General features: G+C 46.6%; 1 protein-coding gene and 1 non-coding gene across 3 annotated transcripts; one reads left to right on the top strand and one right to left on the bottom strand.

Moving 5' to 3' along the window:
* Positions 1-88: 88 nt before the first annotated feature.
* ETHE1 (ETHE1 persulfide dioxygenase) lies at positions 89-17818 on the top strand. Of its 2 annotated transcripts, XM_027618168.2 has the most exons (7): positions 107-856; positions 1199-1343; positions 1452-1600; positions 14526-14655; positions 16882-16971; positions 17371-17487; positions 17650-17818. In XM_027618168.2, the coding sequence occupies exons 1-7, from the start codon at positions 776-778 to the stop codon at positions 17700-17702; spliced, it is 765 nt and encodes a 254-aa protein (XP_027473969.1). In that variant the 5' UTR covers positions 107-775; the 3' UTR covers positions 17703-17818. The 2 variants fall into 2 exon arrangements, with proteins under 2 accessions (XP_027473970.1, XP_027473969.1); XM_027618169.2 differs by lacking the exon at positions 17371-17487 and having other exon boundaries at positions 89-856.
* Positions 15655-15760, bottom strand: LOC113936820. The gene has a single exon (XR_003524382.1). It is a non-coding gene; the product is annotated as a U6 spliceosomal RNA (small nuclear RNA).
* Positions 17819-18682: the final 864 nt, after the last annotated feature.

The raw sequence follows: 18682 nt of genomic DNA, 5'->3' as shown, positions 1-18682 counted from the left end.
AAGCCTGCTTCTCCCTCTGCCACTCCCCTTGCTTGTGTTCCCTCTCTCGCTGTGTCTCTCTCTGTCAAATAAATACATAAAATCTTAAAAAGAATAAAATTAAAAAAATAAATGAGCAATATTATCCCCTTGACTTTGAACTTTCCTTTCGGCCAGTTTCTCTCCTCTCTGAAAGATTCTCTCCCTCTTTCTGCTCATTTCTCCTTCCTCTAATGTCCCAACATCTCCTATCTTTCGAAATGTCTAGAATTTCCAAGTGTATCCTTCTGACCGTATTTCTTTGACGGACATCCCATTTCAACCCCAGATCTCTCCATGAATCTCTGAAAGTCTTTCCAGGTCTCTCTTCTTGGTATCTCAGAGTCCAAGTCTCTCTCAAGTCTCTAAGCATCTCCCTTGTCTCTGAGTGGCTCTCTGGGTCTCTCTCCTGATAAAAACCACTAGGAATACATTAGGAGTCCCGCTATCAGTGTATTGGGGCCTCTTGTTGGGTTTTTAGTTCTCTCCCTGTCTGTGCTTGTCCCAGTGTCTCTCCCTCGCCTTTTGAGCCTTTTGAGCCTTTTGAGTGTCTCCCTGTTCGCCGTTTCTCCGGGTCTCAATGCCTTCTCCGTCTTTCTGTATTCTCTCCGCCTGACCGCCGTGAGCCCCAGCGCCCGCGGCCCCTTTAAGGCGGGCCCCTCCCCCGCCCCGCCCCGCCCCTCCCAGGTCAGCCCGGGGCCACCCGGCTTCCGCCGGCGCGGGGCGTCCGCTCAGTCCCCACCCGGCCGCGGGCGCGATGGCGGGATCCGTACTGAGAGGCGCGGAGAGGCAGCTCAGCCAGCTCAGCGGCTCTGGAGTCCCCATCCTCCTACGGCAGGTGCGAGGAGGCTGGGCCCGCAGCGGGACTACTGGGCGCTGGGCGGTGGCAGGGGCGGGACCCCGGGGTCCTTTAAAGCGGAGAGATCCGGGATCCCCTGGGCTTGGAGCAGGGCTCCGGAGTCCTTTACGGAAGAGGTTGCTGGAGACCCTGATTTGGGGGGTATTTGGAAGTTGGAACTCGTTTCAGAGGGAACAGATTCCTGACACCAAAGGGGAAGAAGGGACTGGGTTTTCTGTCTCTGGATCTTAGGAAGAGAATCGAGCGAGGCTCGGACTCTTGGGGCCCCAGGGAGTGGGAGTCTCGTTCTTCGCAGTCACCTGTCCCACGCCCCCTTCCCAGATGTTTGAGCCCAAGAGCTGCACCTACTCGTACCTCCTGGGTGACAGAGAGTCCCGTGAGGCCATTCTGATCGACCCGGTTCTGGAGACAGCGCCTCGGGATGCCCAGCTGGTCAAGGAACTGGGGCTGCGACTGCTGTATGCTGGTCAGTGTGGAGGCCGAACCCCTGGGTCTGGGGGAGGAGGGGCCTGGGGGCTGGGAATCCTGCGTCCTCTCTGTGCCCTCCAGGACCTGGCCCACCTCTCTCCCCCAGTGAATACCCACTGCCACGCGGACCATATTACGGGCTCAGGGCTGCTCCGGTCCCTACTCCCCGGCTGCCAGTCTGTCATCTCCCGCCTTAGTGGAGCCCAGGCTGACTTGCACATTGAGGATGGAGACTCCATCCACTTCGGGCGCTTCGTGAGTTGGATGCTGGGGCCCGAGAGGGTGGTGGCCTGGATTTCTTGGACTTAAGGGAAGAGGGGGCTGAGGGCGTGGGCTCCTGTTCCCCGGGGTAGGAGGGAACTCTGACCTGGGCTCCTGATCCCTGAGTTTGTCTCTGGGAGGAGGGCGCCATAAACCCAGGTGGGGCACTGGGGCAAGACGCTCTGGGCAGGTGTGTCTCTAGCCAAGCCCCTAAGTCAACAGCATTTGTGGAGTTTCCTATAGCCTTGGGGCAGCTCCTTTGGCCTGGCTCTCCATAAAAGTTGATTGAGGGCTAGAAATCTGAGGCCAGGGCTGAGGGAGAGACCCAGCTCAGTCTTCTAGAGCCACTGTTAGAGGAAGGAGCATCCCCTTGCCCAGGGCCAGGACTAGGGTGAGGCGAGTAAGGCGCCTAGGGTGCAAACATTTAAGGAGGCACTCACTCTCAGGGTCATGCAAAGGCAGGGTAGGCCCCTGCGAGTCAGCACCTCCTTAAATGTTCACCCTTCTGTGCCTGCTGGCCTCACCCTTGGTGGGGCTGTTGCCTCACACAGGAAGGGCCTGAAGTTTCCTACCTTCTCTCCGGTCTTTGTCACAGGCCAAGGTCAGCAGGTTTCCAGCCAGGATTTCAACCCAGAGCAATAGATCAGGGTGGAGAGGGTGCTGGAGGGGCAGGGGGGTGGTTGCCCTCAGAGGGAGGAGAAACAGCTGGTCAGGTTTTTCTCTGATGAGACTTGTTAAAGCTACGGAGAGCCTGGCTGACTTTGGGGACAGAATGGGCAAGTGATAGAGGGGGGACTTGACCTCCAGCTTAGAGGATTTTGCTAAATGGGGACAGTTTATCTGAGTCAGAGCATTTAGAGGAAATGAGAGCTGTGTGTGGGATCAGAGGGTTGAGCTACAATGGTGGCAGCCTCTTTATTTCAAGCCCTTTTCTGGAAGCAGGTAAAAAAGGGCATTGCACCTTTATGTACACTGTCCGTGAGTGTGAGATGCTAACAAGCATTTCTTGAGTTTGAGCAGGCTTAGAAGGGTGAAAAATGGTTGGGGTTTCGTGTCAAGATGAGCCCTTTGTTAGATTGGATGAGCGACGTTTGAATGAATGTCGAAGGGTTTAGCTGTGGCAGATTTAGCTTCAGTGTCTGTTTTTTTTTCACACGACTTAATTGATATCATTCACGAACCGTCCAGTTCATCCATTTGAACCCAGCGCCCTCCCCTCTCCCTCTGACAGCCTTAGGCAATTCACAAATCTACTCTCTGTCTCTACAGGTTTTGCCTATCCTGGGTGTTTCATAGAAATGGAATCATGTATTATGTGGTCTTTTGTGACTGGCTTCTGTCACTGATCATAAGTGTTCAAGGTTCATCCTTGCTGTAGCGTGTGTCAGTGTTTCATACCTTCTATGGCTGAGTAATATTCCACTGTGTGAATATACCTCATTAATTCATTCATCATCCATCAGCCAATAGACATTTCCGTTCCTTCCATTTTTTTGGCTATTATGAATAATACTGCTATAAATATTCACGTACAAGTTTTGTGGCTGTTTTTCATTTCTCTTGGATATATGTATAGGATGGGTGACTCAGTCGGGTGAGTGTCTGACTCTTGATTTCAGTTTTGGTCTTGATCTCAGGGTTGTGAGTTTAAGCCCCATGTTGGGCTCCATGGTGGGTGTGGAGCTTACCCATAATACAGTTGGAGGGGGCTGCCTGAGTGGCTCAGTCGGTTAAGTGTCTGCCTTTGGCTCAGGTCATGATCCCAGGGTCCTGGGATCAAGCCCTATGTGGGGCTCCCTGCTCAGCAGGGAGTCTGCTTCTCCCTCTGCCCCTCCCCCTGCTCATGTTCTCTCTTTCTCTCTCCCAAATAAATAAAACCTTAAAAAAAAAAAAAACAGTTGGAGAAACTGACCAACTATTATCCGAAGTGGCCGCACCATTTTACGTTCCCACGGGCAGCGTATGAAAGGCCTAATTTCCTGACACCTGGGTGGCTCAGTCAGTTAAGCGGTGGACTCTTTGATTTAGGCTCAGGTTGTGATCTCAGGGTCCTGGGATCAAGCCCTGTGTCAGGCTCCATGTTCAGCGGGGAGCTGCTTCAGGATTCTGTCTCCCTCTGCCCCTCCCCACCCCTCTCTCCCAAATAAATAAATAAATCTTTAAAAAAAAAAAAGTCCCAGTTTCTCCACATCCTTGCCAACACTTGTTAGCATCTGTCTTTATGATTATTCGATGTTTCATGTGGTTTTCATCTGAGTTCTTTATAAACCTTTAGAGATGGTCACACTTCTTCTCCCTCATTTTCTCCCCCCCCAGTTTAAAAAAATTGACTTGTGACATGCATGTTATATAGTAGAAAGCATGCATATTGTATGTGTGCCACTTGTTAAATTTTTACATATGTTTACACCTGAGTATCCACCGCCGAGATCCAAATACAGAGCGTACTCATTACCCCAGAAGGCCTCCTTGTCCCTCTTCCTGGCCACTGACACCCCAATCAAGAAACCAGCTTCTGACATTTATTTATTTTAAAATTTTTCTTTTTTTTCCTTATGATAAGGACTTTGAAGATTTGCAATCTTAGCAACTTTTTTTTTTTTTTAAGTAGGTCCCATGCCAGACAGGGGGCTTGAACCCACAACCCTGAGATCAAGAGTCACATGCTCTGCTGACTGATCCAGCCAGGGGCCCCTCTTCCAACTAACTTAATCATAGATTAGTTCTACGTGTTCTGGACCTCATCAACAGGACTCATACCATATGGGCTCTTTTATGTTCTGGCTTCTTTCACTCTACATCATGTTGTGTATAGTTGCAGTTCTTTCCTTCTGTTGCTCTATTGCAGGGATTGGCAAACTTGTTCTGTAAAGGACCAGACAGTAAATATTTTTGCTTTTGCAGGCCATATGGTCCCTGTTGGTGTGAAAGCAGTCAGAGACAATGCATAAATGAATAAGCATGGCTGTGCTCCAAAAGAACTCGAATTCTGGCCTCTGAAGTGTTAATTTCAATAATTCTCATTTTGATTTTCTTTTTTTTTCAACCATGAAAAAACTTAAAAAGCCACTTAAAAACCACCCGTGGCCCTCAGGCTGTACAAAAGCAGACCACAGGCCAAATTAGGTGTACCAGCGGTGGTTTGCCAACCCCTGATGTGGAGCATTTTGTTGTGTGAATTTATGTTAATTCGTCCATTCTCCTTTTGATAGTTGATGCCAATTTGGAGCTATTTGTGAATAATGCTGCTGTGGAGCATTTGTTTGTGTGAATTTATGAAAATTTATCCATTTTTCCTTTTGATCGGTGATTCCAGTTTGGGGCTATTAAGAACAGTGCTGTTATGAAGGCTCTTATGCAAATTTCTTGGTGGACATTACTCTCAATTCCATGGAATGGACTTTCTGGGTCAGAGGACTGACCTATGCTTAACTTTAGTAGAACTTGCCAGTTTTTTGAGCTGGTTGTATTTTACACTCACAGCGGGCCAGATTTGGGTGGTTTCATTGTATAATGAATTTTCTGTTTTTTTTTTTTTTTTTTAAGATTTTATTTATTTATTCATGAGAGACAGAGAGAGAGGCAGAGGGAGAAGCAGGCTCCCAAGGAGCAGGGAGCCCGATGCGGGACTCGATTCCAGGACTCTGGGATCGTGACCTGAGCCGAAGGCAGACGCCCAACCATCTGAGCCACCCAGGCGCCCGAATTTTCTGTTTTAATGAGCAATGAGATTTGAACATTTTATCTCCAGTGAGAGGTGGCAGATTCGGAAAGTTAGTCTTGCCTGTGAAGTATGTTAATTTAGAGCACTGCCAGATACAGAGGCCCCAGATCCCACTTTAGAGATTCTGATTTCATTGTTCGGGGCAGACACAGGGAATCAGTCTATTTTATTTTATTTTATTTTTTAAGATTTTATTTATTTATTTGAGAGAGAAAATGAGATAGAGAGATCATGAGGGTCAGAGGGAGAAGCAGACTGCCTGCTCAGCCAGGATCCCCATGCGGGACTCAATCCTAGGACTCCAGGATCATGGCCTGAGCCGAAGGCAGTCGCTTAACCAACTGAGCCACCCAGGTGCCCTGGGAATCAGTCTATTTTAAAAGCTAACAGGTGGGGCACGGTTGGCTGGCTCAGTCAGTGGAGCATGGGACTCTCCATCTTGAGGTTATAAGTTCGAGCCCCACCTTGGGTGTAGAGATGACTTAAATTTGTCAGAGAGCACAAGCAGGGGGAGCGGCAGGCAGAGGTAGAGGGAGAAGCAGGCTTCCCGCTGAGCAAGGAACCAGATTCAAGATTCAGTCCCAGGATCCGGGGATCATGACCTGAGCCGAAGGCAGACGCTTAACGGACTGAGCCACTCAGGCGTCCCAGGAACTAATTATTTTTTTAAAGATTTATTTATTTATTTGAGAGAAGCAGGGGGGGCGGGAGGCATTAGGAGAGGGAGACAAGCAGATTCCTGAGATCATGACCTGAGTGGAAATCAAGAGTCTGTCTCTTAACGGACTGAGCCACCCAGGCACCCCTGGAACTAATTATTTGACTTGTGGAACAAATCTTCCCTCCTCACAACATTTTACAAAAAATTACAAGCATACAGAAAAGTTGAAAAGATTTGACAGCATACACGTATCCATCCATCACCTATCTTATTTTTTGTTGCATCCTCAAGTTCCAGACATCAGTACACTGTCCCCTAAACGTTAGAACAACTAATGTTTTCTTTTCACAAAAGAAAGGAAGGAAGGTTTAGCTGACGGAGGTTCAGACTGTTTAGCCGCAATGGAAAAAGACACTTTGGGTTTTCGAGCTTTGAGTGCACAGAAACAGTGGCTGGTTATACCAAGGTTAGGTGCTTTTGAATAATGGAGCAGAGGGACCAAATGGAATAGATGGCCAGCCTCTGCTTGCCACCAGGGGGCAGTGTGGGCCGTGGGCTCTGCGAGGCGAGTGCGCTTGCGCAGACCCCTTTCGTGTTGCCTGTAGCTGATGCGAAGTAGTTGGAGAAGGTGCCGCGGCCCCTGGAAACAGGTGAAGGGAACCGCTGCTGAGCTGTGACACGTATTTGAAGCACCATGGAAGGGAAGAAGGAATTTGTTGGAAGAATGTGAGGTTAATCAGGCTCCACAGAATCCCTGCAGACTGTTCTGCGACTGAGATGTTTCAACCAGTTTCTGGACCAGTGGAGGCTGCTGCGTGAGGTCCAGATATTAGGCGCTCCCCCCACAACCTTTTATTAATATTCTAATATCTATAGTAAATTGAAATAATAGGACAGTTAACACGTTCATACCCTTCACCTAAAGGTCATGAGTTGCTGACAGTTTTTGATTAATTAATTAATTATTTTTAAAAAGATTTTATTTATTTGTCAGAGAGAGAGCACAAGCAGGGGGAGTGGCAGGCCGAGGGAGAAGCAGGCTCCCACCTGAGCAGGGAGCCCGATGTGGGATGCGGGTAAATTTTTTTTTGGCATCTCTGAATAGATAGGTTTTATTTATTTATTTATTTTTACTGAGCTGTAATTGACATACAGCTAATAAGTAAATATTGGTAGCTGGAACCCACATAAATAAAAGCTTTTAGGGCCCTCCTGTGACTTCTAAGAGGGGAAGGAGTTCTGAGACCAAAAGGATTGAGTTTGAGAACCTCTGATACAGGAGAACATTGTTACTCTCGGGAGAAGTCGTTAGGGTTGACATATCTGTAATGTAGCTTTTTAGTGGTAAGAGAGGAAAACAGTATATACACGCAGAGAGAAATAAAGCAAATGTAGCAAAAATGTCAGCAACTGGGGGCTCCTGGGAGACTGAGTCGGTTAGACCTCTGCCTTCAGCTCAGGTCTTGATCCCAGGGTCCTGGGATTGAGCCCCCACATTCCACTCAGCTCTCTGCTCAGAGGGGAGTCGGCTTCTTCTTCTGCCCCTCCCCCTGCTTGTGCACAAGCACACACTCTGTCTTTCTCAAATAAATAAATAAGACCTTTTTTAAAAATGTCAACAGGACGTCTGAGTGGCTCAGTGGGTTAAGCGACTGCCTTCAGCTCAGGTCATGATCCTGGAGTCCCAGGATCGAATCCTGCATCAGGCTCCCTGCTTAGCAGGGAGTCTGCTTCTCCCTCTGACCCTCCTCCCTCTCATGCTCTCGGTCTCTCATTCTTTCTCTCTCAAATAAATAAATAAATAAATAATAAAATCTTAAAAATTCACTGCATTAGAAGTTAAAACCACGACTCTTTTTTTTTTTTAAAGATTTATTTATTTATTTATTTATTTATTTGATAGAGAGAGACACAGCGAGAGAGGGAACACAAGCAGGGGGAGTGGGAGAGGGAAAAGCAGGCTCCCCGCGGAGCAGGGACCCCGATGCGGGGCTCGATCCCAGGACCCCGGGACCATCACCTGAGCCGAAGGCAGATGCCCAACGACTGAGCCACGCAAGACCCTCTTTTTAAAACACAAGTACTCCATCTGCTGGCAGAGCAATGACATCACCAGTCATGGAGCTTCTGGAAAACGCCACCAAACGGGAGAATGAGAGTAAGAAGGGCAGAAGGGTTCTTCCTACTATCATGAAAATAGTTTTCACCTTGCAGACCCTCAGGGTTCCCTCAACTGTACTTCGAGAACAATTCTTTTGTAAAATCTTCATCACAGAAAATATATGATAATTCTGAAATAATTCTTTTTTTTAAAGATTTTATTTATTTATTTTACAGAGAGAGATACAGTGAGAGAGGGAGCACAAGCAGGGGGAGTGAGAGAGGGAGAAGCAGGCTTCCCACTGAGCAGGGAGCCTGATGTAGGGCTCCATCCCAGGACCCTGGGATCATGACCTGAGCCGAAGGCAGACGCTTAACGACTGAGCCACCCAGGCGCCCCTGAAATAATTCTTAAATCCAGCCCAAGTTCAAATTGCCCCAGGTGCCCAGGAATCATTTTTATGGTGATTTTTAGGAACCAGGACCCAATCAAGGTTCATGCAATCCATTCAGCTGTTAGGTCTATTTAGTCTCTAAATCTAGAACAGTTTCATACCTTTTCTGCACCATGACATTGACTTTTGAAGTTTCTAGTCTATTGTAGGACATCCCGCTTCTGGGTGTGTCTGGTCGTTTTCTCATGGTGTCATTCAACCTACTCTTTCCTTTGCTATCAACTGAAGTAGATTGTATGTATTTTGAATTGGTTAATAATGATGATAATTTAACAATAGTTAACAAGCTTTGAGGGTTTGTTTCTTGTCAGGCATTGTGCTGAGCTCTGTAAGTGTTTTTTATCAGTGTTTGTCTAGAAGGATTTTCATAATCAAATATTGCTGCAGGGAGTGGTGGGGCCTGTGGCAAATGTTAGGGTGCATGTTGCATTTATGGAGGACACCCACTGCACAATTCAAGTTGATTATTCATGTTTAGGAATGTAGTCTGTCAGGGTGCCTGGCTGGCTCAGTTGGAGGAACGTGGGACTCTTGATCTTGGGGTCGTGGTTTGGGCCCCATGCTGGGTGTAGAGATTACTTAAATAAATAAGCTTTATTAAAAAAAAAAAGAATGCAGTCTGTCTACTGCCAAACCTTTTTTTTAAATAGAAGCTTCAAATATACATTTTTGAGAAATCTTCCACTTTTTAAGGGTAGACTACAAATTCAGACTTCTCACAACTCCTGAGTGGGCCAAACAAAACATTTCTCTGGCTGAGTCTGGCCTTTGGGCCTCCGCTGTGTCTCCTCTGACAAACAGATCTCATTAAACCTTCATAACCACATAGATCAGAAATATTTTTCTCATTTTACAAAGAAGGATGTATAGAGAGGAAAGTGACTTGCCCAAAAATTACACTGAGAAAGTGGCCAAGTCGGGATTTTTTTTTTTAAAGATTTATTTATTTATTTGAGAGAGAGAGAGAGAGAGAGAGACTGGGGGTGGGGGAAGGGCAGAGGGAGAGGGAGAGAAAGTCCCAAGCAGACCATGAGATCATGACTTGAGCCGAAACCAAGAGTTGGACACAACTGACCGAGCCACCCAGGCGCCCTGCCAAGTTGGGATTTGGACCCAGGAGGCCTTGTGGTTCCAACTAGATCAGTATTTTTACAAATTTTAGAACATTAATGGGACGCATGGGTGACTCAGTCGGTTAAGCGGCTGCCTTCAGCTCAGTTCATGATCCGGGGTCCTGGGATCAAGCCACGAGTCAGACTCCCTGCTCAGCGGGGAGCCTGCTTCTCCCTCTACTGCTCCCCCTGCTTGTGTTCTCTCTCTCTCTGTCAAATAAATAAATAGAATCTTAAAAAAACACCAGACTTTAAAACATTATTATTATGTTACTTTGATTAGTGATTATTGTGTGCTGGGCATTTTTCTAAGTGCTTTACATACTCAAAGTAACTTCATATTTTTTTGTTAAAGATTTTATTTATGAGAGAGACGGAATACGAGCAGGGGGAGGGGCAGAGGGAGAGGGAGAAGCAGGCTCCCCGCTGAGCAGGGCCCATGTTGGGTCCTAGGATCATGATCTGAGCTGAAGGCAGACGCTTAACCAACTGAGCCGCTCAGGTGCTCCAGTAACTTAATATTTATAATAGCCCTATGAGGTGGGAACAGTTATTATCCCCATTTTACCAATGCGCAGAGAAGCTCAGAAACAGAGAGGTGAAGTGACTTGTCCAAAGTCACACAGCTAGTAATAAATAGCAGAGCCAAATTTAGAACCCATATCACCTGGCTCCAAAGGCTATTCCTAACTCCTAGTCCATGCGCCCTCTCCAAGAGATAGATATTTTACATCTGGATTCACAACTGAAACCTCCACACAAGAAATACCACTTCCCCTTACTGTATATCAGGCACCCTGAGATTTCCCACTTCATCCCACATCTCATCCCACACCATTCCATTCTATTCCATTCCACACCTCTCTGCTCTTCTGTGTCTAACATCCTTTTTTTCTTTTTGCTTTTGCTTTATCTGTGGCATCCATCCATATTTCCACATATAGTTATAGTTTGCTCATTCCTATTCTTATTCTGTGCCTCAGTCTCCTCATCTATAGAATGGGAACAGGAATGGTACCTACCTCATAAGGATGTGTGTGGACTGGATGAGTTCAGTCATGTCGAGCACTTAGAAGAGAGCCTGGCAATATTTTGTCCAATTTATACATATACACAATTACATATACCATACATATACTTCAACTGTACCATAAATACCATATATATATACTGTCTAACTGTATTGGTTGTTTATAGCTGATGTCCTTCTGATTGGTCAATACCCATTGCTATCACTGTGATTGACTGTTTTGAACATTACTGCTGACTACCCATCCACAATATTTAGTTCGAAAGACACCCATGCTTTTTGTTTAAAAAAAAAAAATTCAGAGAGTATGGAAACAGACAAAAAGTGAAAGATCATTCCTGGACCACCAAAAGGTTATGTTAATTTGGGGGGGAGAGGGTTGTGATTTTTCCCACAAGATTTTGCAAAATCTGTAATTTTTGCTTTGCATTTGTTTTGCATTGCACATATGTCCTGTTATATATGAGTTAGGAAGGCATTTGGCTGAAAGTAACTAAAAAACCCAAACAGTGGCTTAAATATTTGGTTCAATTTTCTCCCATAACAGGAGTCTGGAAGAAGGCAGTCATTCTCTTTGATTTAGTAGCACTGTCATTTGGGGGATTCTTTTTTTAGATTTTCTTTATTTATTTGAGAGAGGGAGAGCATGAGCAGAGAGAGGAGCAGAGGGATAGGGAGAAGCAGACTCCCCACTGAGCAGGGAGCTGGACGTGGGGCTGGATCCCAGGACCCTGAGATCATAACCTGAGCCGAAAGCAGATGCTTAACTGACTGAGCCACCCAGGCGCCCCATTTGAGGGATTCTTTTTCATGGTTGCAAGGTGGTTGTAGCTGCGGCCATCACACCATTGTCCAGAGCCAGATAAAGTGGGAAGGAGAGGTGCCAGACTCTCTTATCAGGAAGGGAAAAGCTTTCCCAGACATTTTCAGGAGACGTACTGAGATTTCAGTGGCCAGAGAACCGTGTCAGAAGCCACCCAGGCTACCACAGAGGGTTAAGGAAGTGCTTGGCTGGGCACACTGATGCCCTGAACCAAACCGGGGACCCAGAGTGGGGAAGGGCAGAATGGATGCTAGGTGTGGACGCAGGATCTGCACGTGGTGTCCTTCTATAATCAGCAGATGACCGACCTGGACCAGGATGCTAATTGTGGGAGGAGCGCTGTGTGAGTGGCAACTAATCTTATAAGTGGTTGTTAGATCATGAGGGTAACAATTTTTTTTTCCATGACAATTGCTTCCCTGAACTGGGTGTGGGGATTTACATAATGAGGATTTCCTGGGTGGGCATTTTTGCCCACTTGTCAGAAATTCTTAACAGCAGGGCACCTGGGTGGCTCAGATGGTTGAGCGTCTGCCTTCGGCTCAGGTCATGATCCCAGGGTCCTGGGATCGAGTCCCACATCGGGCTCCCTGCTCCTTGGGAGCCTGCTTCTCCCTCTGCCTCTCTCTGTCTCTCTCTGTCTCTGTCTCTCGTGAATAAATAAATAAAATCTTAAAAAAAAAAAAAAAAGAAGTTCTTAAGGGCAGAGTCCAGAGTCGTAGCAGTAGCTATGGGGGGTCAGAGAGTCCACATTTGAGGTATTGGTAGACACTGCAAACTTGCCCTCTAAAATGGCTACACTGAGTCGGACCTGCCTCCCAGGAAACGTGGGCTTGCCTCAGACACCCTGAGCAACTCTAACAGTTGTCAATCTGGTAGGTGAAAATTTTAAATCTCTCTCCCTTTCTCCCTAAAAGGGAGAGCAAACATGATTTCAGATGGTTTTTTGACTAATTGTTTCCTCTTCCATGATTTGCCTGTTTTTTTCCTTTTGCCCATTTTTCTTTTGGGAGTTCTTTTTTTTTTTTTTTTTAAAGATTTTATTTATTTATTTGAGAGAGAGAGAATGAGAGACGGAGAGCATGAGAGGGAAGAGGGTCAGAGGGAGAAGCAGACTCCCTGCTGAGCAGGGAGCCCGATGTGGGACTCGATCCCGGGACTCCAGGATCATGACCTGAGCCGAAGGCAGTCGCTTAACCAACTGAGCCACCCAGGCGCCCTCTTTTGGGAGTTCTTATTGATGCTTAGGAGCTGTTTATATATGATGGCTATTCATACTTTATAATACTTTCTTATACATGCTGCTACTACTGTCTCTGAGTTTTTTGTCTTTTAATTCTTGTTTTGTCCTTTTCTATAATGAAGTTAAACTATGTGGTCGTCTCTGTCACTGTTTTTCCTTATGTCCTCTGAATTTAATATCATGCTTTTTTTTTAAGATTTTATTCATTTATTTGACAGAGAGAGAGACAGAGAGAGAGAGCAGAAGCAGGGGGAGCGGCAGGCAGAGGGAGAAGCAGACTCCCCGCCGAACAGGGAGCCCGATGTGGGGTTGATCCCAAGACCCTGGGATCATAACCCGAGCCGAAGGCTGATGCTCAACCGACTGAGCCACCCAGGCACCCCTAAATTTAATATCATGCTTAGAAAAACCTTTCCTACCTCAAGATTACACACACACACACACACACACACACACACACATCTCCTTATATAAGATTATATATATATCCTTATATATTTCCTTTTAGAATTCTGGTTTTTAAATGTTTAGATCTTTAGTTTATCCTGAATCTTGTGTTCTATTTTTTTTTTTTTTTTTTTTTTAAAGTGTGGGAGTGTTTATTTATTTATTTTTATTTTATTTTATTTATTTACTTGACAGAGAGAATGAGATAGAGAGAGAGAGCATGAGATGGGGGAGGGTCAGAGGGAGAAGCAGACTCCCTGCTGAGCAGGGAGCCCGATGCGGGACTCGATCCCAGGACTCCAGGATCATGACCTGAGCCGAAGGCAGTCGCTTAACCAACTGAGCCACCCAGGCGCCCCTCTTGTGTTCTATTTTTAATTGTAAAATGAGATGCTTTCTGTTTAAAAAAAGGGTAATGTAAGCAAAGCCTAAAGAAAAAATATGTTTTGAGTAAACAAAGAAACTTTTTTAAAAGATGACACTGTACAATTGCTTTGTAATCGGCTTTTAGCACTTACCAGATAGTAAATATCTTTTCATGTCATTAAATATTTGTGTACAGCATCATCAAATTTCATTTCAATAACATACTTTTATGACTGTTTGGTATTCCATATTTATATTAGTGTGCTTATCTTTTTCTAACTGATTTGGAGATCTGTTTGTATATGAAGTATGCTGACCACCATGTGGTGCATGTATGTCATAAATATATTTTGCCAGCTGTTGGTTTCCTTTCAATTTTGTTTATAGTGTTGTTGCCATTCAGAAACTTCAGATTTATTTAAAGTCAAACCATTGATCTTTTTTGTAATGATTTACAACTTTTGGGATCACATTTGAATGTTCTTCCCTAACCAGGAATCATATATATCCATTTGTATTTTTGTTGTCATCACAGTTTTATGGTTTTATTTTCTTGCTTTAAGTGTTTAGATTCATTGGGACTTTACCCTGGTACAAGGTTTGAGTCTGGGAATCTAACTTAATTTTTTTAATTTAAATTTTATTTATTTATTTGACAGAGAGAGAGAAAGCACAAGCAGGGGGAGCGGGAGAGGGAGAAGCAGACTCCCTGCTGAGCAGGGAGCCCTAGGCAGGATTCGATCCCAGGACCCTGGGACCATGACCTGAGCTGAAGGCAGCCACTTAACTGTCTGAGTCACCCAGGCTCCCCAAACTTAGTTTTTTAACTAAAAAAAAAACATAAACCACTCTAGCTAGATGTGACCCTGGGGTGAGGTGGGGGCCTCTCAGGCCAATTTCATCATGAGGCCAGGGCCCTTGGCTTATTGGTAACGTCTGTATTCTCCTTCCCCACCAGGCCTTGGAGACCCGGGCGAGCCCCGGCCACACCCCGGGCTGTGTCACCTTTGTTCTGAATGACCACAGCATGGCCTTCACTGGAGATGCCCTGCTCATCCGAGGGTGTGGGCGGACGGACTTCCAGCAAGGTCACAGGCCCCTTTCCCTAGCCTGAGATCTTAGTACGGTTATGTGTGCACCAGGGTTTTAAGTACCTGTTGCAAGAATGAATGAATAGGTGTTAGACTGTTAGGGGGTCAGGATTAGATTGAAGAAGTTTAGCTGCTAGAGTGAGGGAGAGTTAGATTCATGGGTTAGCTATTGGGGAGGAGTTCAGCGGTTTACCTTGTTGGGAGACAGTTAGATGCAAAGGTGTATTCATTATCTATTGCTGTGAAACAAATTACCCCAGAACTTAATGACTTAAAGCAATGATTGACACTATGTCACATAGTTTATGAGAGTCAGGACTCTGGAAGCAGCTTCACTGGGTGGTTCAGTGTCGCTCCTGGGAGTGCAGTCAAGCTAGAGCCTGGGCTGCAGTCATCTGAAGGCTTGACTGGGGGGTCTGCTGCCAAGATGCCTCACTCACATGGCTGGCAATCTGGCTCTGATTGTTGGCAGGAGGCCTCAGTTCCTTACCACATGGACCTCCCCACGGGGCTACTTTGTCTTCCTGACACAGCAGCTGGGTTCTCCCAAAGGGAATGGTCAGAGAGACATAGATGGACAAGCAGACAGAAGCCCTAATTTTTTTATTAAGGATTTTTATTTATTTGAGAGAGAGAGAGAGAACAAGCAGAGGGGGCAGGGGAGCATCAGAGGGAGAGAGAAGCAGACGCCCCGCTGAGTAGGGAGCCGGTGCAGGACTTGATCCTAGGACCCTGGGATTATGATCTGATCCGAAGGCAGATGATTAACCTACTGAGCCACCCAGGCGCCCCTAATTTTTTTTTTTTTTTGGAGTGACCTAGTCTTAGAAGTTAAACTCTGTCATTTCTGCAATATGCTATTTATTAGTTGCAAGTCACTTAGTCCAGACCACTAAGCCAAGGTGAGGAGAATTGTCACGTTTTGAACAGAAAAGTGTCAGTGAGTTTGTGGACTTTTTTTTTTTAATTTTTTAAATTGTTATCTATTTATTTATTTTTAATGTGGAATGCATCACGAATTTGCATGTCATCCTTGTGCAGGGGCTATGCTAAATCTTCTCTGTATTGTTCTAATTTTAGTTTGGTGCTGCTGAAGTGAGCACTTATTATTATTTTTTAAAGATTATATATATATTTTTAAGTAATCTCTACACCCATTGTGGGGCTCAAACTTACAAGAGGTGCATGCGCTACAAAGTGAGCCAGCCGGGCACCCTGTGGACATTTTTTTTTTAAGATTTTATTTATTTATTTGAGAGAGGGAGAGAGAGAGTGTGTGTGTGCAGGTGGGGAGAGAGCAGAGGGAGAGGGACAAGCAGACTCTGCCCTGAGCAGGGAGCCTGGCGGGGGGGCCGGGGGGCTTGGTCCCATGACCTGATACCATGACCCGAGCCAAAATCAAGAGTTGGAAGCTTAACCGACTGAGCCCCCCAGGCGTCCCCCACTGTGGACATATTTTTAAAGCTGAACATAAGGGGCGCCTGGGTGGCTCAGTTGGTTGGGCGACTGCCTTCGGCTCAGGTCATGATCCTGGAGTCCCGGGATCGAGTCCCGCATCGGGCTCCCTGCTCAGTGGGGTGTCTGCTTCTCCCTCTGACCCTCCCCCCTCTCATGTGCTCTCTCTCTGTCTCATTCTCTCTCAAATAAATGAATAAAATCTTCAAGAAAAAAAAAAAACCTGAACATAAGGAGTTTAGGTGCTGGAGGTGTGGCAGGGGGAGGGGTGTGGACTTTGATTCAGGAGTTTAGCTGGGAGGGAGCAGTTAGGTTCAGGAGTTTCACTGTGGGAAGGGAGGTCCAGAGAGGTTTGCCCCTGTCCTAATTTAGGACTCAGAGCTTGATGTTGGAACCATGGGCCCGTTTTCTTCTTTGGCCTCTTGTCTTCGGTTTCTTACCTTCTAGTCCAGCCTCCCTGCCCAGAACCCTTTCTTGGCATCCCCAGGCTGAGGGCACAGCTCCTTGGTGCTTCAGGATCTCATCCCACCCTCATTTACCACCATGGTGAATTTCTCACCATTCCTCAATTCTTTGCATTTGCTGTTCCATCTGCCTACAATGAATGCCCTTCCCTCTCTTTCTGTGCCTAGACAAAGGGGTACTGGCAGGGAAATGAGGAAGAGGGTTTAGCTACTTGATTTTATCTTCCCACCCTTTCTTGAGGAAAGGGGGGCTAGAAGGCTTCTCTCCTGTTGATTTACTCACCTCTGAGCTTTCCCTTCCCAGGCTGTGCTAAGACCTTGTACCACTCAGTCCACGAAAAGATCTTCACGCTTCCAGGAGACTGCCTGATCTACCCTGCTCATGATTACCGCGGTGAGGGCTTCCTGGAGGAGGAGTGGGACTTACATAACTGTCCTTTTGAGCCGGAGTACGAAACTGCTGTAGTCCTTGTGGGGCATGGAGACCACAATTCCCAGAAATTTCTCTGCCCCAAAAGATCAAGTGCTTAGGTGTGCTGAGTGTGGATGTAGAAACAAGACTAGAATTCCGGAGGGCATGCGTTTTCCTGGGACTTCCTTAGAGAGCTTTGGGAACATGGGAAACTACATTTCCCATAGTGCCAGTCGAGGAGAGCAGGCGATCTTGGTAACATTCTGGGAAGAGCCTGTTAGTCCCAGGCACGAGATGCACCCTAAGCCTCCTGGGAAATGTAGTCCTAGGAGGCCCCAGGCACTTGCCCGGTTGACGTTCCTCGCCTCCCTTGGCCGCTAGGGCTCACCGTGTCCACCGTGGAGGAGGAGCGGACTTTGAACCCGCGGCTCACCCTCAGCTGTGAGGAGTTTGTCAAAGTCATGGACAACCTGAACTTGCCCAAGCCTCAGCAGATAGGTGAGCAGTTGGGGGCCAGGACTCCTCGGTCTGAGGGAGGAGGGGCTTCAGGGCCAGAATTATGTTTCCCAAAGAAGGGCTCCTTGGATTTCTGGCCCCCCAATGGGGCATGAGGGGGTCTGCTAGGGCCCCTTAGTTTCAGCCCTGGCTTTTTCCTTTCAGACTTTGCTGTTCCAGCTAACATGCGCTGTGGGATCCAGACTCCCCCTTCCTGACCCGGCTTTGTCAGGTGCTCATTTCTGTTAAGAATGCACTAGGTGGGGTACATTGAAAGGTGCCATTGCCAGGCCTCTCTTCTTCCCCTCCCTCACCAGCCCCTGAGCTTCTTAAATAAAAAAAAATATATATTTTTTGCTCTGAATCTTATTTCTGTCTATTTTTGGGGGGGAAGCCGTTGGTTTTCTGATCTGAGGTGTCTGGTCTGAAGAGGCTAGGGAGGAGAGAGCAGGGTGAAGATGCAGGGTGCCCGGAAGGAGGACATTTTCTAACTCACAAGATCAGAAACAAACCTACCTGGGGCAGGACTTCTCACCTCCTTGGATTAGAACACCATCTTGAGTTGGAGCCACTCACACCCATAACACCCAGGAGAAGGTCCTTCACTCCTCCACGTCTCAGTTTCCTCATCTGTGCAATGGAAATAATACTAATAATAGGGTGTTGTGATGATCCAATGAGTCCACATGTATGAGGTGCCTTGGCACACTGCCTGCATGGCAGGTGCCCTATCAGTGGTGACTATTGTTGTTACTATCATTTGGGATGGTCTTCCAGGCACTTCCTGGCTGCACCAGAGTGACAGTGTGCCCAATGGTTAAGAAAGTGGACTTTCCAGAGAACAAATCCAGCCTTGAGATTAACAACATGTCTAGACTTCCGGGCACATTTATCCCCCTCAGCCTCAGTTTCCCCACTTATAAAATGGAGATGGTAATCCCTTTCTCATTAGGCTATGGTAAGGATGAAATTAACGTGTGTCAAGTGTTTAGCACAGCTCCTGACATCCAATAATCCTGTCTCACATGCCAGTTATTTTCCTGTTTTTGCCCCGAGAGGAAAGGGTCTGGCTTAGACCTTTAACCTCTGCCCTCCACCCCATTAGCAGAGTGGGGCGTGGGGGGGCACACTTCCACTGTCTCTGGGCGGGTCTCTGACTCAACCCAGGGCACCCCCTCCCCTTGCCCAGCTCCCCAAA

Source organism: Zalophus californianus, chromosome 17, assembly GCF_009762305.2.
Source record: "Zalophus californianus isolate mZalCal1 chromosome 17, mZalCal1.pri.v2, whole genome shotgun sequence".
NCBI classification, from domain to species: Eukaryota; Metazoa; Chordata; class Mammalia; order Carnivora; family Otariidae; genus Zalophus; species Zalophus californianus.
This window is presented reverse-complemented; position numbering and strand designations above follow the sequence as displayed.

Bases quoted from the DNA above. Each gene is read 5' to 3' on its own strand.
- ETHE1 (XM_027618168.2), top strand. From the start codon at position 776: ATGGCGGGATCCGTACTGAGAGGCGCGGAGAGGCAGCTCAGCCAGCTC. The intron at 857-1,198 runs GTGCGAGGAGGC...CCCCCTTCCCAG, and splicing joins TCCCCATCCTCCTACGGCAG to ATGTTTGAGCCCAAGAGCTG. The intron at 17,488-17,649 runs GTGAGCAGTTGG...TTTTCCTTTCAG, and splicing joins GCCCAAGCCTCAGCAGATAG to ACTTTGCTGTTCCAGCTAAC.